A 16649-nucleotide genomic window follows, 5' to 3' on the forward strand; every position below is an offset into this window, starting at 1 on the left:
AAGAGGAGGAGTCAGGGGCAGCGGGCGGGTTTAGCGCGGCCTTTGTCCCTCCCCTCGAGGCCGTCCCCACCTCGCATCCCGCGTCCCGCTTCCATCGCTTGGTCCGGGCTAGGCCACACCCTCGCCGACCCAAACAGTTGTTTACATCAACGCAATCTGGACGCAGGGAGTGAGTGGCGCCGGGTGCCAGAGGAAGTGGTTCCCGGCGTCGGGGGACAGAACCCCTTTATTTTGCTGAAAGACCCTTTCTGCTGGGGAGTCTCTTGTGTCCAGCTTGGGCTCGGCGTGAAGCTCAGGTAGACGCTCTTCACCTTCACCGCAAGTGCGAGGATCCTCCTACACCCGGTTCCCCGTTTAGGCATAGCAGGAGTTGGTGATTGTTGAATGAATGAATGAGCACACTGTAAGTAACTAAATGCATCCTATAGCTCCGTAACTATAATAACCGTTCATGGGAAGCCGGTTGCATGCCATCTGTTGTTATGCACGTTCTGTCGTTGAAACTTCCCCCAAACCCAAGAGATATAGGTTAGCTACATTTTACAGATGAGGAAACTGAAGGAAACACAGCTAGTAAAGTGTCAGAATTGGGACCCATGTATGTCAGAGACAACGCCCATCCCTCCCATACACACTGACATCACAGAGATGACACAGCTATCAACGGATACTTAGTGGGCGTCTGTTTGGGGGATATACTTATATGTATGCGCATATGTGGGAGATATGGTTGGTCCTGGCTCTTAAGAACTTAAAAATCTAGGTAGACTTTTAAAAAAAATAAAAACTAGCAATTTTACAATCTGGCCCCAACTCATCTTTTCACCTTCATCACCTGCCTTTGTACCAATCATTTTCCTGTGCCTCCACTTTGTTTTTTTGAGTGAACCCCCCCCCCCTTTCATCCTCTCCACATATTTGTTTTTTTAATTGTATGAAACTGTACTCTTGCCCTGGCCGGTTTGGCTCAGCGGTTAGAGCATCAGCCTGTGGTCCCGAGAGACCCGGGTTCGGTTCCCGCTAAGGGCATGTACCTTGGTTGCAGTTTGTCCCCGGCCCTGGTTGGTCGTGCGGGTGGCAGCCACTCGATGTGTCCCTTTCACATCGATGTCTCTCTCTCTCTCTCTCTTCCTCCCACACTACCTGAACAAAAAATGTCCTCGGGTGAGGATAAAAAAAAAAAAGAAACTGTACTCTTTTCAGAAAGACCATATCCAATGACCTCTTTTCTGGGAAGGTTATTCCAACCTCCTTCTAGGCGGAATTAGTTTCTCCCTCTGCTTTATTAAATCACTTTCTTAGTGATTTAATAAAGCCTTTAAGGCATAAGTTTCATTGTGTTTCCTTTTAAGAATGTATGTCTCTGACCATGCCTTTTCATCTCTTTATTACTATTTAAATAAGCATCTTTTGAATTGGATTTAAGGCAATGATGACTGCCAGATGTTTAGTAATCAGCCCTACAGGAGTTCAGAGAAAGGTGCAATTACTGGTGAGGTTGGTGAAGTGTCCTGGGGAGGAGTTTGGACTTGAGCTGAATCTTAAAAGGATGGGCTAGTTTACTTAGTTGAGTATTAGAGACCTGGAAATCCTGCCTTTCCTCCTCACTGTATAGAATGAATTACTTCATCTTTTCTGAGCTCATTCCCAGCATGTGAAGAGGATAAAATTAGAAGTGGCTTTTTTTTTTTTTTTTTTTTTTGTCCTTTCACATAGGATATGCTGGTAATGTTGTCTTTTGGATCTTGGAGCATTTCCAGAGCCAAGTAGGATTTAGGACAGAAAGGAGATGGGTTCTGGAGTGAGATGTTAGAAGGTAAAGGGTAACTGCTTTAAAGCAATCTTCAGAATGTGAGGACAATTGGGCACCCTATTGATCGCCAGGGTTGATTCAGCTGATCTGGCTGGCCAGGTGGGTGTTCCCTTCCTCCCTCCCTCACTGCTACCTGTGCGTTTCTCTCCAAGCTGCGTGGTACTTGGTCTAAGAAGAAAACCTTCCCTGCTAGAAGAGAGGACTGTTCTTGGGTTAAGGGTATAGGAATAGCTGCGTTTCCCTGCTAGAACCTCCAAACAAGCTCTCAAGGTCCATTTATAGGAGAATATAGGGTAGTCATACTGTGAAGCCTCCAGACACATCCAAATGAGTTGCTGCACGTGGCAGTCTGCCTTTCAAGAAAAAAATTTTAAAAATAAAATAGCCCAGCTGATGTGGCTCAGTGGTTGAGCATCGACCCATGCACCAAGAGGTCACCGGTTCGATTCCCAATAGGGGCACATGCCCAGTAGGAGGCATGCAGGAGGCAGCCAATCTATGTTCTCTCTCATTGGTGTTTCTCTCTCTCTCCCCCTCTCCCTTCCTCTTTCTCTAAAATCAATAAAGAAAAAAAAATTTTTTTTAATAAAATAAAATAAAGCAATCTTCATATTAGTAATACCGGCCTGAAAATGTAAATTCTGACAACTTCATTCTATTTAACGGAGGTATCTAAAATTTCAGATAGTTATATCAAATGATTCTTTTCAAATGTGCAGAAAAGAGTCTGCCAAACTTCCCGAAAGCAGCCGACATTTCTTTTGATCTCTGGATTATCTTCCAGGTGTCTAATAAAGTCTAATTAGTGTTTATGAAAATGTTTTGTGATCTTCAATTGCTAATAATACAAATACTAATTATTTTCAGTAATGTAAATGCAGGAACATCACATCTTTTTTCTTCCTTAATTGGAAACACCTTAGGAATAGAGAACTCTAAAACTAGAGGGGGAAAAGAACTCGACAAAGACTTATACAGTAAATAAGAGGTTACTATTCCAGCCTTTATTAACTGGCTTAGACCGACATGTTATTTCTATTCTAATCAGCAACTAAAAATTAAAACCGCACCCAACCACATATATCATGGTTATTTGCAACTTCCTGCTTTACTCATCATCTTGTTCTGCTGACTGGCAAGGAGTTAATAAAAGTATTTGCCCCACACATTCTTCTTAAATTTGTCATAAGATTCTACCTTCTATCTGTCATTCCAGGTATCTTATTCACATAATGTGATCAGGGAACCAACTCCTCAGTGCAGTGTGTTCACATGGAAGCCTGATTAAAAGCATTATTTCCAAAGTTTTCCTACCAACACTCAGGAATGAAAGTGAAGAATTGAATCACTCTCTGAATTAAAATGGAAGAGACAATTTATAGTGTTATCTTCTAACAATTTAAAGCCCTGTGTTCTCATGACATGGTACTCAGGAGTGGGACAAAAATATTCAAACCGGTTACTCTTGATACAGGTCCATAAATTTGATAAATAATAAGTGTCATTTTACAGGTATCTGTTTAATCATGGAAGTAGAATATTATAGCTGGATGAGATCTTACCAAGTTTATTTATTTTACAGATGAGAAAGCTGAAATCCAAAGGGATTAAATGATTTGCCTCAAGTCACACTTCTAGTTACTGACAGAGCTAGAACATTTTGGTTCTTTTTCTTTTCTTTCCTTGGTTCATTTCTTTTTCTTTTTTTTTCTTTTTTAGGAAAGTGCATAAACTTAATTGAGAATGTCTGAAAACCTTGACAAGTCCAATACAAATGAAGCAGGAAAATCAAAATCAAATGATTCTGAACAAGGCCTTGAAGATGCTGTGGAAGGTTCTGATGAAGCTTTACAGAAAAAAGTAAAGATGGGCTCTCCTAGCACCCAAAGAGTGCAAAGACCTCATTGTAAGCAAATTTGACTTTGGTTAGAAGCAATATTAGTATTATTTTCAGATGATATTTTTATTAGGCTTCCTTGTACATGTGGCCCTGAGGTAGGTTCTAATGATATAACATTGTCAATAATTAGCATTTAAGAATAGCAACAGTTTGCCCATCTGGTGTTGCTCAGTGGATTGAGTGTTGTCCCATGGATCGAGCAGTCCTCAGTTTGGTTCCTATTCAGGGCACATGCCTGAGTTGCAGGCTTGATCCCCAGTAGGGGATGTGTAGCAGACAGCCGGTCCATGTTTCTATCTCTCCCTTTCTCTTTCTTTCTCTCTCTAAAAAAACAAAGAATAGCAGCAGTTTCTCAGCTGACAGCCTAGTCACTTGTGGGTTTTCAATTTCATGAGAAATTAAAATTTTAGAATAATGTCCAGAATGTTCCTGTCTTCTTGCAGCCTTGGTGATATTCCAATTTCTCTGAAGTGCTCTGAAAAGTAGGAGGGTGGAGTGCATATTGCAGCTTTAAATAAAAGAGTCTTTGAAAGTCTGAGGCAGGTTCCAGCCAGGACTGTGCTTGTGCAGTTAGTTAAAAAAGGGGGTTTTGAATGGGAGTGCCTTTGCCACACCCTAGGTTCATCGCCTGGGGGCTGAGTTCCCACAGGTTGATGGGATTCAGATTGCTGAATATGTGTGGTAAAGTCACTTCAGATCCCTGGCAGAGAGCCAGCCACCTAGGTGAAAAGGTAGCAATTTCTGCACAAATTCCCAGCAGTTGCCCAGACTCATGTCTTTTATTAAGAATACTTAAGTGTTTTTGAAATGAGTCCAAAAATGAAAATTTTAAGAGGAGAGATCATAGTCTAAGAATGTCAGTGCTGATATTATCTCTTTGAAGTGTAGATGAGCAGTAATTCCTCATATTTGGAAGAACAGTTTTGTGTTTGAGGAGTACATCTTTTAAAACTATCAGTTTTTCCAGGTAATTGATTAGTCAACAGAGTTTTTTTTTTTGAAAAGCCCTAAAGAGCATTTAATGGCCCTGGCCGGTTTGGCTCAGCGGTTAGAGCGTCGGCCTGCGGTCCTGAGAGACCCGGGTTCGGTTCCCGCTAAGGGCATGTACCTCGGTTGCAGTTTGTCCCCGGCCCTGGTCGGTTGTGCGGGTGGCAGCCACTCGATGTGTCCCTTTCACATCGATGTTTCTCTCTCTCTCTGTTCCTCTCTCTCCCCACCCCACTCTACCTGAACAAAAAATGGAAAAATGTCCTCGGGTGAGGATAAAAAAAAAAAAAGCGCATTTAATGAACTTTTTTTTTTTCCTATCCTTACCCGAGGGGACATTTTTTCATATTTTGTTCAGATAGAGTGGGAGGGAGAGAGAGGAAGAGAGAGAGAGAGAGAGAGAGAGAAACATCGACGACGTGAAAGGGACACATCGAGTGGCTGCCTCCCGCACGACCCAACTAGGGCCAGGGACAAACTGTAACTGAGATGCTCTTAGCGGGAACGAATCCGGGTCTCTCTGGACCGCAGGTGAACACTCTAACCGCTGAGCCAAACCAGCCAGGGTGCATTTAATGAAATTTTATCCATGTGGCTTCAAGCTACCTGGATACAAGCCCTCCCACCATCCTTAGATGACAGGCTGCTATGGGAGCTTTCCCTTCCCCCAGAACTTTGTAGTAGCCTGATCACACTACATGAATGATAAGAGCAGCTCCAGCCTTGTTTTTGGCAGCATTTACCTGTGTCTGCTCACTGACCAAGGTCCACAGTTTATCAAGGTTGACAATTGGGCAGAAGCTCTGGTTTCTCTTTAAGTGGTAATGCTGCCAAAGTAACCTGGGTGGTACTTGTTGGAGTTGATTCTGTGCTGATGCATGCCACCAGCATTACTTTGGTCTTCCCAGGATAGATGGCGTGTCAGTTGCCAAGAGGAAAGTTAACATTGTATTATTATAGCAAGGATTGGTGGACCCTGTTGTTGTTTTTTTGTTTTTTTTCTTTATTGATTTGGGAGAGAGAGAGAAACACTGATGAGAGAAAACATCTGTTGACCGCCTTCTGCATGCCTCCCACTGAGGATTTGGCCCACACCCTGGGCATGTGCCCTGATCAGGAATCAAACCAGTGACCTCTTGGTGTATGGGTTGACGCTTAACCACTGCGCCACAGCAGCCAGGCTGGACCCCGTTTTATTACTGATGTGTTTCTGTTATTTTTATAAATTTAAGATGATCAGACATTTGGAGATTTTTGCAAAACCAAGGTTAAAACAAAAGTTAAAAGCCCTGGTGACAGTCTCTGAATTTCTTTTTAAGAGATTAAGAACTCAGAGTTTAGCCCTGGTCAGTTTGGCTCAGTGGTTAGAGTGTTGGCCCTCTGACCAAAGAGTCACGGGTTTGCTTCTGATCAAGGGAACATACCTTGGTTGTGGTTCGGTCCCTGGCCCTGGTTGGGGTCATGCGGGATGCAACCAGTCAATGTGTCTTGCTCACATTGATGTTTCTCTCTCTCTCTTTCTCTCATTTCCTCCCTCCCACTCTGTCTGAAGATAAATGGAAAAATATCCTCAGGTGAGGATTTAAAAAAAAAGAACTCAGAGTTCAGTAACTGCTAATGCTTGATATTAATATACCACAGTGGAAGTTCCGTTTTCTAATAAAAGGTAACAGAAAATATTAGCTTGAATAAATTTAATAATTTATTTAATAATTTAATATTTATTTAGTAAATCCCTACTGAGTACCTTCAAATTTTTAATTAACTTTATTGAGGTATAATTTATATATAATAAAATTCACCAATTTTAAGTGTGTAGATTGATGACTTGACCAGTACATTTACAGTTGTGTCACTTCCACCACAATCGTGAGCTGCTAGAATATTTCTATCCCCTCCCAAAATTTTCTATGCCCCTTGGCATGCACCTTCCTCCTCCTCCACCATCCCTGGGCAACTCTTGATCTGCTTTCTGTCACTGTAATTTTGCCTTTTTTATTTTGCCAAAATTTTTTTCTTCTTCACCTGAGGATGTGTTTTTCAAAATTGATTTTAGAGAGAGAGAGGGAGAGGGAGAGGGAGAGAAACATTGATTATTTGCCTCCCATACATGCCCCGACCATGGACCAAACCTGCAACCCAGGTATGTGCCACCTCTTGGTGTGCAGAACAATGCTCCAACCAAGTGAGCCTCACCAGCCAATGTTAATTTTGCCCATTTTATAATTTCATATAAATGGAACCACACTATACATAGTCTTTTCTATTTGACTCTTTCACTTGGGGTAATGTTTTTAAGATTCAACCATGTTTTTGAAGGTATCAGTAGTTTGTTCATTTTATATTGCTGAGTAGTAATCCACTGTGTGGTTATGCTACAATTTGTTTACCCATTCTTCAGTTGATACACATTTGGATAGTTCTAGATTTTGATCGTTATAAATAAAAGTACTGTTTACAATTGAGTACAAATCTTTACATGACTATATGTGTTTCGTTTTGAGTAAAGACATAAGAGTGGGGTTGCTGTATCATGTGGTATGTGTATGGTTTATAAGAAATCAAGAGACTGTTTTCCAAAGTATCTGTACCATTTGCAATTCCACCACTTATATGTGAGAGTTCCAGGTGCTCCACATCTGTGCCAGATCTTGGTGTAATCAAGCTCTTTAATTCTGGCCGTTCTAGTAGGTGTGTAGTGGTATCTCAGTGTGGTTTTAACTTGCATTTCCCTGATTATAAAAGAAAAAACTATAGTTTTTAACCTGTGTGGAGGAAAACCCAGTCCCTCTTCCTGTGTTTTTCTTCTGTGTGTCTCCATTACTACTCACACAGAACACTTAAGTTCTGGTCATCAAATATGTGGTTTTTATTCCACAGCCAACCAATTCTCTGTGATACCTGTTGGGTGTCCCACAGTGCAACTAAATTCTGACACTGTTTACCTGGAGATAGCATCAGATCTTGCATGTTAAGGCCTCAGAACCAAAAGACTTCTCCCACCCCTTTAGATCTCAGTTGCAAGCCCAGGTTAAAATCTGTGCTTCTGACCAACCAGCTGTAGATTAGGGGTTCCAGCAATCCCTCCATGGATTCTATTAATTTGCTTAAGCATCTCACAGAACTCAGGAAAATACTTATGTTTACTAGTTTATTAAAGGATATGATGAAGGATGCAGATGAACAACACAATGAAGGGTTACATAGAGTGAGGGCTTGCAGGATCCTAAGCTCAGGAGCTTCTGTCCCCATGGAGTTAAGGTGTATCACCCTCCCAGTATGGATGTGTTGGTCATCCTGGAAGCTCTCTGAACCCCATACTGTGGCATTTTATAGAGGCTATGATCAATTATTAACTCCATTTCTGAAGGATGAGAGATGGGGCTGAAATTCCAAGTTTATGTCGTCTTGGTCTTTCAGATGACCAGCCCCCATCCTGGAGCCCACTCAGAGTTACTTCAATAGAACAAAAGGTGTGCCTAGTGCTCTTATCACTTAGGGATTTACAAGGGCTTTAGGAGTTTTGTGCCAGGAACTGGGGGCAGGGACCCACATATATATTTTCTATTATCTCACACTGATGACTAATGATGTTGAGCATCTTTTCATGCACCTAGTGGTAATTTGTATATATATTCTGGAGAAATGTTTGTTCAAATCTTTTGTCCATTTCTTGATTGTCTTTTAATACTAAGTTGTAAGAATTCTTTTTATATTCTGGATATAAGTCCTTTAGCAGATAGATTTTTTGCAAATATTTTCTCCTTTCTGTGGCATGCTTTTTAATTTTCTTAATAGAACAAAATTTTGAATTTAAAATTTTTTTTATTGATTTTAAAGAGAGAGAAAGAGAGAAACATTGATTTATAGTTTCATGTATTTATGCATTAATTGGTTTATTCTTGTATGTGCCCTGATCAGGGATCAAACCCACAACCTCGGCTTATCAGGATGATACTTCTAACCAACTGAGCTACCATGCCAGGGCAAGTTTTGAATTTTGATGAAGTTCAATTAGTCAGTTTTTTTCCTCAGATATTTTGAGCTTTTTGTATCCTATCTAAGGACTTTTTCCTATGTTTTTTTCTAGAAGTTTTATAGTTTATATTTAAGTCTGTGGTCCATTCTGAGTTAGTTTTTATTTATCATGTGAGATAAGGGTTGAGAGTCATTTGTTATTGTTGTTTGTTTTTTGGTTCTTTCTGTTAATCCTCACCTGAGGATATTTTTCCATTGAGTTTTAGATAGAGTGGAAAGGAGGGAGGGAGAAAGAGAGAGAAACATTGACACAGTGATTGGTTGCCTCCCACACAACCCTGACCAGGCCAGGGATCCAACCTGCAGCTCAGGTACATGCCCTTGACCAGGAATAAAACTATGACCCTTCAGTCCGATGGCTGACGCTCTAACCACTGAGCAAAGCTGCCCAGGGTTGTTGTTGCTTTTTTTAAAAAAAACAATTGATTTGAGCCCTGGCCAGTTTGGCTCAGCAGTTGGAGCATTGGCCTGCGGACCAGAGAGTCCCGGGTTCGGTTCCCGCTAGGGGCACGTACCAAAAAAACAAAATTTGATTTCAGAGAAAGAGGAAGGAAGGAGGGGAGAGAAAGAGAGAGAAACATCAATGTGAGAGTGAAACATCGATTGGTTGCCTCCTGCATGCACCCTGACTGGGGATCAAACCTGCAACCTGGGTGTGTGCCCTGTCTGGGAATCAAACCTGCAACTTTTTAGTGTATGGGATGATGCAATTTAAAAAAAAGCCTTGCTGGGATTTTGACTGGGATTGAATTTTATCAGTAGATCAATTTGGCAGGAATTGACATTTTAATAATATTGAGCATTGCCCTGGCCGGTTTGGCTCAGCGGTTAGAGAGTCGACCTGCAGTCCAGAGAGACCCGGGTTCGGTTCCTGCTAAGGGCAGATACCTCGGCTGCAGTTTGTCCCCGGCCCTGGTTGGTCGTGCGGGTGGCAGCCACTCAATGTGTCCCTTTCACATTGATGTTTCTCTCTCTCTCTCTCTTCCTCTCTCTCCCTCCCACTCTATCTGAACAAAAGAATGGAAAAATGTCCTTGGGTGAGGATAAAAAAAAAGAAAAAAATAATAATAATAATATTGAGCATTTCTATCTGGGCTTTGATTTTGGATATTTATTATATTTTTTTCAATATTTATAAAGCAAATTTTTATTTATTTTGTTGATATTTTCTGGAAATGCTTAGAATTTTGATACATTTTTCCAGCTTCCCCTTATCTGACCTGATAGGATATAACCAGTTCTTAGATTTAGTTCCTTTTTTTAAATCCTCATCCGAGGATGTTTTTCTGTTTATCTTTGGATAGAATGGGACGGGGAGAGAGGAAGAGAGAGGGACATATTGACTGGTTGCCTCGTGCAGGACCCTAACCAGGGCCGGGGATGAACCACAACCGAGGTATGCACCCTTTACCAGAATTGGACCCGTGACTCATTGGTTTGCGGGCCGACACTCTAACCACTGAACCATACTGGCCAGGGCATTTAGTTCCCTTTTTGAATGAGCAAAGAAGAACATAAAAGAGGAAGGGAAATTACTTTTCACTAACTTAAGGTCTTTGTAACCCTGTGCAAACCAGTGACATTATGATTATTATGATTATTATGATTTTATTTATTTTTTTAATCCTTACCTGAGGATATTTTTTCATTTATCTTCAGATAGAGTGGGAGGGACGGGGCGGGGGGGGGGGGGAAGAAGCATCAGTGTGAGAGAGACACATCCATTGGTTGTGTCCTGGACAACCCCAACCAGGCCCAGGATGAACCACAACCAAGGTACATGCCCTTGACCAGAATCGAACCTGAGACTCTGTGGTCTGCGGGCCGATGCTCTAACCACTGAGCAAACCAGCCAAGTTATCAGTGACATTATTTATCTCATTTTAAGTCCAGGTCCTATCATATGACATAAAATTAATATTGTTATCTTCTAGGCCAGTGCTTTTCAAAGTATGATTTCTGTGACTGTCCGTATCAGCTGGAGACTTGTGAGAAATGCAGATTCTCTGACCCCACCCAAGACCTACTACATCAGAAACTCTGAGAGGAGGGCCCAAAAATCTATTTTCATAAGCACCTTCCCTCACCCCCATTACAGGCTAAAGAACTGCTATAGTGGACTTTATTTTATTTTTTAAAAATGTTTTTATTGATTTTTAGAGAAAGAGGAAGTGAGAGTGAGAAACATCAATGTGAGAGAGACATATGGATTGGTTGCCTCCTGTACAACCCTGACTGGGGCCAAAGATCGAACCTGCAACCTAGGTACATGCCCTTGTCTGCGAATCAAACCTACCATCCTTCAGTACGTGGGCCTACAATCTAACTGCTGTGCCAAAGCAGCCAGGGCTCATAGACTTTAAAAACAGCTTTATTGGTATACCAAATATGCATATCTCTATCATAGACTTAAAAAAAAAAAGATCCCTGGATGGTTTTGCTCAATGGTTAGAGCATCAGCCTGCGGACCTAGGGTCCCGGGTGTGATTCCTGGTCAAGAGTGTATACCTTGGTTGTGGTTCAGTCCTGTCCCTGGTTGAGGTCATTTGGGAGGCAATCAATCTATGTGTCTCTCTCACGTTGATGTTTCTCTCTCTGTCTCTCTCTCCCTCCCTTCCACTCTATCTGAAGATAAATGGAAACATATCCTTGGGTAAGAATTTAAGAAAGAAAAAAACAATAGGAATTACCCAGTGTTCCTTGGCTTAGAACACCTGGGGAGATTGGTATGAGAATTGTCTTTCTGGAAGAGAAATCTCAAGCTTTATCAAAGGAGAGAGAGGTGTGGAGACCAGTTATGTGGTTATAGCAGCAGTTGATGCACAGTAAAATCTACAAGACTTGGATAACAGGGGAGTGGAAAGGGAAAAATCTGAGATGACTCAAAGTTTTGATACAGTGAGCCTCCATTCTACAAAATTCTTGAGTCACACACACTCTGATTTCTTCATTGGTCGGCTTTATTTATTTATTTATTTATTTATTTATTTATTTAAAATTATTTTCTTTATTGATTTTAGAGACACAGAGAAAAGGAGAGGGAGAGAGAGAAAGAAACATTGATGAGAGAGAACATCGATTGGCTGCCTCCTGCATGCCCCTCACTGGGGATCGGGCCCACAACCTGGGCATGTGCCCTGACTGGGAATCAAACTGATGACCTCCTGGTGCATGGATCAACACTCAATCACTGAGCCACACCGGCCAGGCCATTGGTCAGCTTTAAAACTCACATTGTCTCTTGGTATCTGTCCAGGGTAGTGGTTTTAGCGTTGTTTAAATAGTGCCTGGCACCTAAAGTACTCGCTGTTGTTTTAATTTGGGGAGATTCATGGCATAGTATCAGGCATCTCCTGTTTGTCATTTAGGAGGGATAGGAGGCAACGGGATTGGAAAATAAACCCTCAGCTTATTGAGAAATTGATGGTCTGTAAAAGTTTTTCTAAGTCTCAGTTTACTGTAGTCATTTTCCATTGACTAGTCTTAGTTAAAAAAGAAAAACAAAACCCACGTGTTTTGAGTATTGTAAATGAGTTCTGCTTTTAGGACTCTAATTAAAAGAAAAAATAATACAGGTTTATTGTTTGAAATTGCCATAATATTTTCATAGAGGCATAACCAATATTGTTAGTTGATACCAAAACCACTTCCTTCTCCTTACTTTAATAGAAATTCTAATCTAGAGAAGCAAATGTCTTATGCTGGGTTTTTCTTACAGCCAGTCCTCCTCGTTTTGTGACAGTAGAAGAGCTTCTAGAGGCAGCAAAAGGAGTCACTAACATGGTTCTAGCTCATGAAATTGTAGTGAATGGAGACTTCCAGATTAAACCTGTCGAATTGCCGGAAGACAGGTAAGGTGGTTACTGAGTTACTTGTTTAGTAGAATACTGTCATTCCTCAGTTTGGGAAATGTTTTCTTCACTCAGTGTCATTATATTCAAATACACCTCTCCTTTTGCATGTTGTTGCTAAAAATTATTCCCATACCAAGAATTACTGGAGTTTGAAAGTAGATTGATCCTTTAAAATGTAAACAAAAGATCTGGAAATCTCCTGTGGGAATCTTTCACTGTAGCTTCTCCCTTCTCCATAGGATTTAGCCTCATATTGTGTTTTCACTGCGTTGTTTCATTCATCTCGTAACTATCTTATTGTACTGTGGTTGTTGGTTTACTTATGATTCCTTACCAGGTTGTAAACTCTACATAGACAAGGATTATGCATTACTCTCTGTATTCCTAGCACCTAGCAGATAGCGTATTGAATCTAATACTCTATTGATTGCGAGGTGAGCCTTTTAAAATGTATTGTCATAAGAAAGAAAAATCATTGCCTATTATAATTGTGAAAGTGCCATGGAGAAAAGGATGGGGAATGAATGGCACTGGGTTGGCAAGCTCTAGTGTCTCCTACAATAGACATTTCTTATGTGTTCTGTAAAAATAGTACTTTTTCACATTAATAATGAAGAATTACTTATTTTGCTTTCGTGGTGTAATTGCTAGTTTTAATGAGGTGTTATATATAAGATGATATAGTTTGGTACCTCATCTAAGTGGTTGTCTCATATGTCACATGGGAGTAGGATATTTTTTAGGAAATAAAATTCAACCTATATACATGTTTAATTGTTATATTAAACTATTTAATCATAAATATCTTAGGAAACTTGATTGTATTGGAACACTAAAAATGAACAGCTCTAAATTTTTAAAAGTTTTTTTTCCTTTATTGATTTTAGAGAGAGAGGAAGAGGGAGAGAGAGATAGAAACATCGATGAGCGAGAACATCGATTGGCCACCTCCTGCATGCCCCCCACTGGGGATCAGGCCCACAACCTGGACATGTGTCCTGACCAGGAATCAAACCGGCAACCTCTTGGTGCATGGGTCAGTGCTCAACCACTGAGCCACATGGGCCGAACAACAGCTCTAAACTTTCCAGTATTCTTTTTATCATATGGCATTGTTATATACTGTTAATTGGACTAATGTCATCTGTCAAATTATTTGAAAATTCTTCTTTCCAATAAAGTACTCATTGAAATAAATCACTAAAAATAATAAGGTATGTGATTAGTTTAAGTATGTTTGGTAAATCTTTCCTTTATTCAAATTAGAAAAAAATTTCTTACCTTAAACTCATAGAATTTGTGGTTTTTGTTTTTTTTTTAAAATATTTTATTTACTTATTTAAATTTTTTTTTCTTTATTCATTTTAGAGAGCAAGGAAGGGAGAGAGAGAGAGATAGAAACATCTATGAGAGAGAACATCGACTGGCTGCCTCCTGCATGCCCCCCACTGGGGATTTGGCCCACAATCCGGGCATGTGCCCTGACCCCGAATTGAACCGGTGACCTCTTGGTGCATGGGTCGACGCTAAACCACGGAACCACACAGGCCGAGTGAATTTGTTTCTGAAAGTGATTTTATAATAGCTCAAAATGAGAAATAACCCAAATGTCCATCAACACACAAATAAAGAAATACAATGTGGCATGTTCATGTAATGGAATATTTTTCAATCATAAAAAGGATCAAAGCAGTCTGGATGGTGTGGCTCAGTGGATTGAGCGCCATCCTATGAACTGAGAAGTCCTGGTTCAATTCCCACTCAGGGCATATGCCTGGGTTGTGGGCTCAATCCCTGGCAGGGGGCATGCAGGAGGCAGCCGATCAATATTTCTTTCTCACATCGATATTTCTATCTCTCTCTTTCTTTTATTTTTTATTAGTTAAAAAAAAATTTTTTTTTAATCCTCACCCGAGGACATTTCTGCTTTTATCTTCAGCTAGAGCAGGAGGGAGAGACGGAGGAAGAGAGAGAAACATTGATGTGAGAGAGAGACATCGACTGGCTGCCACCCATACAACCCCAACCACGGCTGGGGACAGACTGCAGCCTAGGTATGTGCCGTTAGCGGGAACCAAACCCTGGTCTCTCTGGTCCGTGGGCTGACGCTCTAACTGCTGAGCCAAACTGGCCAGGGCTCTACCTCTCTCTTTCTTCCTCTCTCTCAAAAAAATCAATAAAAACATATTTAAAAATAAAAAGGATCAAAGCACTGATGCATGTTACATGGATGATGTTGTTTGAAAGCATTTTGCCTAGTAAAAGAATCCAGATATATAGTCTACATACTGTACAATCCCATTTACATGAAACATCCAGAAAAGGAAAATCTATAGAGACAAAAAGTAGATTAATGATTGCCTGGGGTTGAGGGTAGAACTGGGCAGTGACTGCTAATGGGCACAAGGGATCTTTGTTTTTTATTAATGATTAATTTAAACAATAAACAATAGCCCGGCCGGTGTGGCTCAGTGGTTGAGCATCAAACCATGCACTAAGAGGTTGCCAGTTCGATTCCCGGTCAGGGCACATGTTCAGGTTGTGGGCCTGACCTCAGTAGGGGCATGCAGGAGGCAGCCAGTCAATGTTCCCTCTCATCTATGTTTCTATCTCTTTCTCTCTCTCTTTCTCCCTTTTCTCTCTCTAAAATAAATTTAAACAATAAACAATAATATATGTAGTCATCATTGCCACACTTAAGGTGAGATGTCAAATGTTAGATCCAATTTTCCTTCTTGGATAAGTTTTTCTTTCCTATCTCTATCAGTTTTAAAAATGTAATACCAGCCTGCCAGTGTGGCTCAGTGGCTGAGCGTCGACCCATGCACCAAGAGGTCACCGGTTTGATTCCCTGTTAGGGCACATGCCCAGGTTGTGGGCCCAATCCCCAGTGGGGGGCATGCAGGAGGTGGCCAATCAATGTCCTCTCTCATCGATGTTTCTATCTCTCTCTGCTTCTCCCTTTCTCTCTCTCTAAAATCAATAAAAGAAAAAAAATTGTTTTTAAAAATGTAATACCAGAAGAATAGAGGCCCAATTCAATCATACCTCCTAAGAACTGAGGTCTTGGGAGTAGGTCTGAAATTGGGATAGACATTTGCTGATCTTTTGTAGGTTCAGTGAGTTTTTTTTGTTGTTGTTTTTTTTATCTTCACCCGAGGACATTTTTTCTATTTTTTGTTCAGATAGAGTGTGGGAGGGAGAGAGAGAGAGAGAAACATCGACGTAAAAGGGACACGTCGAGTGGCTGCCACCCACACGACCCAACCAGGGCCGGGGACAAACTGCAACCGAGGTATGTGCCCTTAGCGGGAACCGAACCCGGGTCTCTCAGGACCGCAGGCCGACGCTCTAACCGCTGAGCCAAACCGGCCAGGGCTCAGTGAGTTTTAAAGTAAGATCTTTGATGGGCCCTTAGTGGCTGGGGTCATTGTACTCCCTTTTAGGCCAGGATCTTATGGCTACCCACTCAATTTGTGCCTTCCAGGTTTCTGGAGATATGTCATATTCAGCTGGGTTGAGTGTAGGGGCAAGGTGGCCAAGCGTGACAGCTTATACTCTGGGAATGACATGTTTGGAACCTGGCCCACAGCTTGGGCATGAGGAGTCTTACTGATGTAACGAAAATGTTTTGAAGTTGGATTGTGGTAATGGTTGCACAACTTGATGAATTTACTAACGTTCTTTGAATGGTATGCTTAAAATGGGTGAATTTTACAGTATGTAAATCATAGTTCAAAAAAGCTGTTTAAAAAATAGCCCTAGTCCCACCGATGTGGCTCAGTGGTTGAGCGTTGACCCATGAACCAAGAGGTTGCCGGTTTGATTCCTGGTCAGGACACATGCCCAGGTTGTGGGCCCAATCCCCAGTAGGGGGCATGCAGGAGGCTGCCAATTGATGTTCTCTCTCATCGATGTTTCTATCTCTCCCTCGCACTTCCTCTCTCTCTAAAATCAATAAAGGAAAAATAATTTAAAAAAACAAATAGCCCTCGCTGGTTTGGCTCAGCAGTTAGAGCGTTGGCCTGCGGTCCAGAGAGATCCGGGTTCATTTCCA

The 16649-nt window shown here is 41.2% G+C and overlaps 1 protein-coding gene across 5 annotated transcripts in view; it reads left to right on the top strand.

Moving 5' to 3' along the window:
- Positions 1-16649, top strand: part of TCP11L1 (t-complex 11 like 1) — a 44149-nt gene that overhangs the window by 386 nt on the left and 27114 nt on the right. For 2 of the 5 annotated variants that reach the window (XM_036257752.1, XM_036257749.1), the window contains exons 2-3: positions 3533-3719; positions 12457-12589. In XM_036257752.1, the coding sequence (XP_036113645.1) occupies positions 3557-3719; positions 12457-12589 (296 nt within the window). In that variant the 5' untranslated portion in view covers positions 3533-3556. Of the gene's footprint in view, positions 1-170; positions 404-3532; positions 3720-12456; positions 12590-16649 lie in introns of those variants that run through there. The other 3 variants (XM_036257753.1, XM_036257754.1, XM_036257751.1) reach the window with 2 other exon arrangements.

Source organism: Molossus molossus, unplaced genomic scaffold, assembly GCF_014108415.1.
Source record: "Molossus molossus isolate mMolMol1 unplaced genomic scaffold, mMolMol1.p scaffold_m16_p_13, whole genome shotgun sequence".
NCBI lineage: Eukaryota > Metazoa > Chordata > Mammalia > Chiroptera > Molossidae > Molossus > Molossus molossus.